The sequence below is a fragment of the Erinaceus europaeus genome, chromosome X, assembly GCF_950295315.1.
Source record: "Erinaceus europaeus chromosome X, mEriEur2.1, whole genome shotgun sequence".
In the NCBI taxonomy this organism is placed as follows: Eukaryota; Metazoa; Chordata; class Mammalia; order Eulipotyphla; family Erinaceidae; genus Erinaceus; species Erinaceus europaeus.
The window spans coordinates 112,065,788-112,074,897 of record NC_080185.1 but is presented as its reverse complement, the minus strand read 5'-3'; the positions used below and the strand labels follow the sequence as shown (position 1 = coordinate 112,074,897).

At 41.9% G+C, this 9,110-nt stretch overlaps 1 protein-coding gene across 2 annotated transcripts in view; it reads left to right on the top strand.

Moving 5' to 3' along the window:
- Nucleotides 1-827: 827 nt before the first annotated feature.
- The window catches only part of POLA1 (DNA polymerase alpha 1, catalytic subunit), a 323,415-nt gene continuing 315,132 nt past the window's right edge, over nt 828-9,110 (top strand). For both annotated transcript variants that reach the window (XM_060182802.1, XM_060182803.1), the window contains exons 1-2: nt 828-944; nt 7,435-7,559. In XM_060182802.1, the coding sequence (XP_060038785.1) occupies nt 902-944; nt 7,435-7,559 (168 nt within the window). In that variant the 5' untranslated portion in view covers nt 828-901. The remainder of the gene's footprint in view (nt 945-7,434; nt 7,560-9,110) is intronic.

Genomic DNA, 9,110 nt, shown 5'->3' with positions numbered 1-9,110 from the left:
GCTTGAAGAAATCATGCTAAGGGATGTAAGTTAGAAACAGAAGGCTGAATATGAGATGATCTCACTCACAGGCAGAAGTTGAAAAGCAAGATCAGAAGATAAAACACTAAGCAGAACCTGGACTGGAGTTGGTGTGCTGCACCAAAGCAAAAGATTCTGAGGTGGGTGGGTGGGGGGGAGAGTACAGGTCCTGGAAAAGGATGACTGAGGACCTAGTGGGGGTTGTATTGTTACATGGAAAACTGAGAAATGTTATGTATGTACAAAGTATTGTATTTACTGTCGAATGTAACACCGTAATTCCCCAATAAATAAAATAACACTGCTTTGGGTCATTGGCTAAGATGATGTACGCACCATTAAGCTGTGGCATACATACATATAAATAAATCGCACAGCAACTGTGTCCACGCTTTGGGACACTAAGTACCAGGCAAAATTCAGAGTGCGCGGCAGGAGGCAGTCGCTTTCCCAGATTTCAAGGAAATTGACCTAACCACTCTCACAGAACTGCCCGCCCGAGCCTCTTTTCCCGGAAAATCGACTCTCAGAACCAGAGAGCCCCTACTTCAATGGGCCTAGATCTTTTCTCCATCAGTTTGGGTGCGCCTGCGCAGCAAATCTCCAGGCCGCTCATTTCCAGTGCCCGACCGCTTATTTTTTCTTATTCTCCTCAGCCTCCCCTCAGTTCAAGCCTTGCCCTGAGGGGTCAGGACCAGCCGCCAAATAGCGCCCGCGTACAAGGCCGGGGGCGGAGCGCAGCGCGGCGCGGCACGTCAGTTGCCTTCCGGGCGGAAGTCCGCAGCCTGCTGAGCCTCTGATTGGCTTTCCGACTGGCGCCTGTCTCGGCCCCCGCGCCAGTTTCGGGCTGCTTGGCGCGGAATCGGGAGACTTCGGGACCATGGCGCCTGTCCACGGTGATGGCTGCGAGCTGGGGGAGAGCGGTGAGGGATGACCTAGTGTCTGGGGTGCCCCAGTCGGGAGCGCGAGGACCGTGGCATGTTTGCGGGCTTTGGGGGTTGGCGGGTGTCTTGCCATTTTGCCCCCCCGAGGTAACCCCTCACGCGGGTCACTCCGCCGGACCCTTTGGGCACGGACCTCGGTTGTGTCCGGCTGGACGTGAGAAGGGGCTTCCTTGCAGGGCGTGAACTCCTGGACCCCACCCCACCCCCCAGCAACTCTGGAGCTGGGCTTTTTGTTTGGGATATCACCTCTCCTCTGTCTCTGCGGGTGTCCGCACCAGGTTGTCTTTTTATTTCTTGAGGTGAGTCTAGTCCCACGTGCTGGGCACACTTCATGGAGACTGACCCCGGTGGGCACGTTGTCGCCTGAAGTACTTCACTGCTCCAGCTCTACTGTATCCGCTTGATAACCAGAATATGCGCCCTTCCCTTATAGAAACTCGGAGGAAGACTGTTAAACATTGTAACTAAGCAGGAAAGAAAGCTGCAAAGTGCTGTCACTAGATACAGATACAAAATTGTATCTAGTTGCTGCTTTATGCATTAAGAATTTTTTTCTTTCCAATTCTTTGGGCAGTTTTTCAAGTGCTGCATAGAAATAGTGTTCACAATCCAGTCAACGCATGTAAAGTGTCTTCTTTCTTTTTTTAATGCACCAGCTCAGCATTTCAGATGCCCCATATATCACTCGGTTTTCAGTGGTAATATTTTATTTCCAAAAGTAGGATACAAAAATGCAAATGGGTTTGTCTGATTTCTGATTTCTGAACGGCATTCCACTAAAGTGTGACTTAACTTCAGTGAACTTCTAACTTAAAATCAGATGCTTCACTCTCTTACCTTAAGTCTCAATCTCCTGTCACTCAAATTCATCACCATTAACGAGAACTTGCTTCCTAATCAACTTCCTTTGCATTCACCTAGTTGTGAATCACAGGTTTCAATTTGTTCTTCTGGCCTTTCATTTTTAAAGACAATTTATTTTGGAGAGGCTGCTCGCCTGGATTACAAATGGCTTGTGGCATGTGAGTACGTGAACAGTCTTTTTAGCCCCCATCAGTGATTTGCCACTAAAGCCTTTTCTTCACCCTAAAAAGTGCACGTCATCGGTGAACATCAAGAAATCATTCTTGGGAGGATACTGTGCAATCTTGAGACGCCTCTTAAGTCATGGTGCTGATTAAGTAGCTGCTGGTAACTTGTGACTGGAATTTCTCCTATAGACAGACTTGAAGATTGTTACTTGAGACAGTACTGCAGGCTAGTGTCTATTGGGGAAGGGTGGAGATACTCCAGATGGTCATTTGAAACAAATTTTAACTTTGAAGCTGTTTTTTAAAAAATGTTTTTAATGTTTATTTATTCCCTTTTGTTGCCCTTGTTGTTTTATTGTAGTAGTTGTTATTGTTGTTGTTGTTGTTGGATAGGACAAAGAGAAATGGAGAGAGGAGGGGAAGACAGAGAGGGGAAAGAAAGATAGACACCTGCATTTGTGCCACCTGCGCTTAACCCGCTGCACTACTGCCTGACTCCCGAAGGTTTTTTTTTATTATTTATTTATTTATTTATAAAATGTAAACATTGACAAGACCATAGGATAAGAGGGATACACTTCCACACAATTCCCACCACCAGAATGCTGTCTCATCCCCTCCCTTGATAGCTTTCCTATTCTTTATCACTCTGGGAGTATGGACCCAGGGTCATTGTGTCATTCTGCACAGAAGGTGGAAGGTCTGGCTTCTGTAAAAGCTCTTTCTTTCTCTCTCTCTCTCTCTGTCTTTCTTTCTTTCCTTTCTTCTTTCTTTCTTTCTTTCTTTTTCATGCTAATTGGCTAAATTAGGAAGCATTGGAGACACATTGCAAAAAGGGATATCTAGGCCATTCCCTGTCCCCCCCCCCCCATATTAGAAAGCTGGATGCCTTGATAATGGTAGTGGGAAGTTGGAAGGTCTTTATATATCTGTTATTATATGTGAAAAGACATCAAAGATAGTGTAGTGATTGAAAAAGCAGATACAGGGCTTCATTCATTTGTTCATTCAGCAAATACCTTACTTGGCATAGGCATTCTGCCAGACTTTGATGATGCCATGATTGGTAGGGTGGAGAGGGTTTTGTCTTTATGGAGTTGAGATGGTAAACAGCTAATTTTATTTATCAAGGTTTCCCTGAGAAAACTATTTTACCTTCTAGAAGCTAGTACTGCTTGGTGGGGTGTTATGTGCATGAGAGTACTCTGCATATTCTCTCTCTCTCTCTCTCTCTCTCTCACACACACACACACACACTGAGGTTTTTCTTGCATTGCTGAATGCAGAATAAACCAAGTATCTTCATCAGAATTCACAGCAACTTTATGAAGCATACATAAATTCCCCCTTTCACAGATGAGGACCTTGATGCTATATATTAGTTAGATTCCTTAGGTGTAAGCCACAGGAACCACCTCTCATTGATTTAAACAGAAAGGAAATTTACTAGAAGGGCATTGTGTTCACAGAAATGCCAGGACTGGAGAGCCATTCTGGGTCCTGCTTAGCCAGCCAGAAAAGTGTAAATCATGGCACAAAGTCATTCCGGCAAGGAGGACCTTATGACACTAGGTGCTCAATCCTCCTGCAGCTGTTAGGATTTTTGGACTCTTTAATTAATTAATTAGTTAATTAATCTATTGACTCTTTCTTTAGCCCACCTCTTTTCCTTGTTATACTAGATTCTGCTTTTAAGGCCAAGCCAAATGTTCCTAGTTGGTAGAACCTATTTTATATGCCCGTGTCCTAACTGCCAGGGCATCTGGTAAGAGCATCTACCTTTTCAGCTCCTGCAGTGGGACCTGGGCTCCATGTACAAGGGGCTCATTTCACAAATAGGTTTAGATACTGGATAGTTAAAAAAAAAAAAAAAAAAGACAACTGGCCACTGCAGCTCAGAGTGGTCTCAGGTCACCTAGTAAGTGGCAGGACCAGATATATTTTTCTTTTCTCTAGTCTTCTCCCTGCTCTCTCATCCACCCTCTGCTTCCATATCTGACTTACTTTTCATACTGACTTTCTGTTTCTGAAAACACCTTGTATGTTCATTCCTTTGTAATTTGACTCGTCCCTTTTTTCACTGCTTGTGCTACTCTTATGCGCTCTGACGGTCACATTCTGCTTTTCTTTCTGCATCTTTGTTGGAAACCTCCTCTGTGAAACCCGCCCTGTTTGCCAGGCAAAATTAACTGCTCTCTTTCTTATGTTTCCTCAGTATTCTGTCCTTACCTCTTACAAAAAGGACTGTGTTTATGTGGTGGTGGTGGGAGCTTCCGGTCCTTTTGCTTTTTTTGAGTGCAGTCCCCTTGAGGAAAGGCAACTCTTATTTGTAATTGTATTTGTAGTTGTATCTCCAACTTTGTTACCTGTGGGTGGAGTCCTTCAGAAGAGCTGTAAAATTAGTATTATCTGAAGGAGTCAAGTGAATACACTGCAGCTAGTTTTCATTTTTAGTGGTCATGTTCAATAATTGAAAACTTTTTATATCTGGTCTCAGTTTTTTGAAATTATTTGAGTGACACCCCCAAATTTGTGACTGTCATCATTAAGTACTTGTATTTCTTAATTTTTGCTTAATGCCTTTTTGAAATGGATTTAAAAGTCAAGTGAAAATCAGACAATAGACTGAGATGTTATAAAGAGAGATTCTATATCTAGAAAGCTAGGGAAAAAATATTGTCTCTAATTGTGCTTCACCTTTAAGATACAGTTTTTAACAATTTATTGCCAGCATTTGGTACATGTTCTTGAAATTGCATCTTCTATTTCAGTCAAACAGCTTAATGTTGTTATGAACATTCAAGTGGGGTTGGAGCTTTCAGGATACTTATCAATATGTCTCCTTTTCTGTGTCTACTCCTTTTAATAAAATAATTAGCACCAAATACAATAAATTACTCAGTTTCGCAGACATAGATGACACTTGTGCTGAGCCTCAGTTTATAATTTGCATTGCACTGTTTCTCTTGACTTGATTATTCATTGATTAGTATATGAATGTCTTAATATGTGAAATTATTTAATGAAATATTTTAGTATGTATGTTGGGTGGTCAATTTATAATGAACAAAAGCAAGAATAGTTCAAATGTTGAATGAGCACTGAGGTCCTTTGATCATTTTTGGCAAAATACTTTTTTCTTTTAAACAGGATTTTTTTCTTATACCAGAGCACTGCTTACCTCTGGCATATAGTAGTGGTGTGGGGGATTGAATCTGGAATCTCAGAGCCTCCGGTATTAGAGTATGTTTGTATAACCATTATGCTTTCTCCCCCACTCTGGCAAAAACACATTTAAAATTTTATTTTTATGACAGAGAGAGAGGCAGAGACCAGAGCATACTGTTCAGCCATAACATATATGATGCAGAGATTAAACCTGGAATTTATTGTATGTAAGTCTTGTACTCTATCACTTAGCATTTCTCTTGCCCAGCAAAATCTTTGTAATTTTTAAAATTTTTATCCTAAAATGTCAACTATCTGGGTGAGGCATTGACTTTAGTGGTGGAATTAATTACCTGAACCTCTATTAGGAGTTGTTTTACTTCTTTTTTAAAAATTATTTATTCATGAGAGAGATAGGAGGAAAGAAAGAACCAGACATCATTCTGGTACATGTGCTGCTGGGGATTGAACTCAGGACCTCATGGTTGAGAGTCCAATGCTTTATCCACTGCGCCACCTCCCGGACCACAAAGAGTTGTCTTACTTCTAAAGATTGCTTTAAGAGTTTCAGTTGTTAACTTTTTCCCTATGAGGTTGTAAGAATACATAGATCATATATTTTTAAGAATATTTAATTTATTTACTTACTGGATAGAGACTGAGAGAAATTGAATGGGGACGGAGAGATAGAGTTGGAGAGAGAGACACCTGCAATGCTGCTTCACCACCTGTGAAGGTTCCCCCTGTAGATGGGGACCAGGAGCTTTAAACTGGGGTCCTTGTGCATAGTAATATGTCTGCTGTACTAAGTGCACTGACACCAGGTCCTGATCATTGTCTTTTTATATAGAATTATGTAATTCAATTAATTATTTATTTTTAACTGGAGCACTGCTGAGCTCTGGTTTATGAAAGTTCTGAGGACTGAACCTGGGATTTTGGAGTCTCAGGCATGAGAGTTTCTTTTCATAACTATTATGCTATCTATCCCCACCCTAAGTAATTTTTTTTTTGGCCTCCGGGGTTATCGAACTGGGATCCTTACGCTGGTCCTTGTGCTTGGTGCCATGTGTGTTTAATCCGTTGTGCTACCGCCTGAACTCCCCCCCCCAGTAATTTTTTTATTGCCATTGCCATCAAGGTTGTTGTTGGGGCTCAGTGCCTGCACAAAGAAACCACAGCTGCTAGTGACCATTTTTTCCCTTTTTTTTCCTTTTATTTGATAGGACAGAAAAATTGAGAGGGAGGGGAAGACAAAGAGGGAGAAAGAAAGACACCTGCAGCACTGCTTTACCAATTGTGCAGCTTCTCTGCCATAGGTTGAGTCTGGGGCTTGAACATGGGCCCTTCCTTGCACATGGTAAAGTGTGCATTCTGCTGAGAGTGTCACCACCTGGCCCCAGGATCATGTCTTTCTGATATTTCTCTCTGTCTCGCTTGGTGGTGTGGGGTATTGGACCTATGACTTTGGGGCCTCAGGCATGAGTCTCTTTGTATGTATAACCATTATGCTATCTACCCCTTGCCCTATGGCTTTTCTATTCTTTCTTTCTTTCTTTCTTTCTTTCTTTCTTTCTTTCTTTCTTTCTTTCTCTCTCTCTCTCTCTCTCTCTCTCTATCTCTTTCTTTCTACCAAGTGATCTTTGTCTCTTCTTTTCCTATATTTATTTTGTTTTATTTTATTTTTTTGCCTCCAGGGTTATTTCTGGTGCTGGGTGCCTGTACTATGAATCCACTGCTCCTGGAGGCCATCTTGTTTCCATTGTTGTTGTTGTTGCTGCTGCTGCTGCTGCTGTTGTTGGATAGGACAGAGAGAGAAATTGAGAGAGGAGGGGAAGACAGAGAGTGAGAGAAAGATAGACACCTGCAGACTTGCTTTACCACTTGTGAAGTGACCCCCTGCAGGTGGGGAGCTGGGGGCTCGAACCGGGATCCTTGTGCTTTGCACTATGTGTGCTTAACCCGGTGCGCTATCGCCTAGCCCCCTGATCTTTGTCTCTTAAAGTCTCTGGTACCTTGCAAAGAGCTGGTGCTCTTTAAAGCTTTTCAAATGTTGACTAATAGAACAGAAATCAGTACTCATTTTAAAATTCATAGCTCACTGGACTTCACATAGCTTTTTGTTTTCAGTCATGAGCTTCCCAAATTATTTACATTATCAAATGCCACTTGTATAGCATTAAAACTGTGTATTACTGTTGGCTAGAAATTGTTTGTGGGAAGATACCTGACAGTTTTTAACATCTCATGTAAATTTGACTTTTTCTTAGCTGTGTCAGATTCAGGGAATCTTACAGCTTCTCGATCTCGGCGAGAAAAGAAATCAAAGAAAGGACGCCAAGAAGCTCTAGAAAGACTGAGAAAGGCTAAAGCTGGTGAGAAATATAAATACGAAGTAAGTATCCATTTTCTGTTTTCCCCCATGTATTTCATCAAGTCAAGGCCTGTAGGTAGTCTTCAGGTCACTTTTGTTGCTGATTAGAAATATGCACATACTCAAACATGTTGGGGTAGTTTTTTATTATCAACAATCCTCATACCACCAAAAGCCAGAGCTAACAAAAGAATAATAATATTGTCACACATGGGCATGAGGTAGACTTACTGATTATGGAGACTGCAGGACTCTTACAGTTCCTGCAAGGCACTTTTCCAGTGCTTTAGAAGTTCTCAAGGCAAAGCAGCTTTGTATTTTCTTCCTTACTAAGCTCACTCACTGCATCTCTGGTGGATCCTCTGGTGGTGTATAGGGAACTTTGGGATGCCTTTACAAGGTTCAGATCTAGCTAAGTACTACTACTTGGGGAAGATTGTTACTCCTAGTATCATTTCCCGGGGAAGCAGCAGTGAGGACTTGAGCTTTGCTTCTGTGTCCTGCTGCAAGTGGGACTGTGATACATTTTTGGCCTCTTATCTTCTCTACTAGATAAGATAGAGCACAGAACTGCTGGTAGAACACAGAACTGCAGATAAAACAGAACTGCAGGTAAAACACATTGTCTTAGCTTCACCTTCTAGTGGCCCTTGAATATCTTAACTGCCTCAGGGTTTTCACAGGACAGTGAGTAATTAACACTGGAAATAATAATACAGCATAATGAATAGATGTACCTTTTTAAATTAACGTTATAAGTATCTTTACAAATACCATCATATCCCAACACCATATAAAGTTAGTTACCACGATTAACAGCATCTCATTGTTTTACTCATCTAAGTCCATGCCTCTACTAGATCTCTCCAGCCACTCACATTCTTAGGAAAGACATCTGGGGTCACAGTGGTAGAGTGTTGCTTTAAACCCAGGTAGTCTGGCTTCAGGCTATGCATGTGTAAACATTGCCAATACTGCACTGGGCAATTAAACCACAGGAGGTTATTTTTTGTTTGTTTGTTTCCCATCATTCATTCAAGTTAAGTGAGTTAGCCAGATCATAAAGAGCTGTTACAAAGACTATAGTAAAGCAGGAGGAAAGCATTTTCAACATAGGTACTTCTCTGAAGGAGTTTGGTGGGATATTTCAGATGTTAACACAGTATGGCTGATTTTCCTGTAAACACCGATGTTAATTGTATGGAATTGTATGGCTGTAAGAGCTCATGCTGAGCAGTAGCAGTATTTTTTAAAGGTAGAGTCAAAATGACCTTTTACTCAACATGATTTTTTTTTAAATTTTTTAATATTTATTTTATTTATTTATTCCCTTTTGTTGCCCTTGTTGTTTTATTGTTGTAGTTATTATTGTTGCTGTCGTTGTTGGATAGGACAGAGAGAAATAGAGAGAGGAGGGGAAGACAGAGAGGAGGAGAGAAAGATAGACACCTGCAGACCTGCTTCACCGCCTGTGAAGCGACTCCCCTGCAGGTGGGGAGCCGGGGTTCAAACCGGGATCCTTATGCCGGTCCTTGTGCTTTGCGCCACCTGCGCTTAACCCGCTGCGCTACA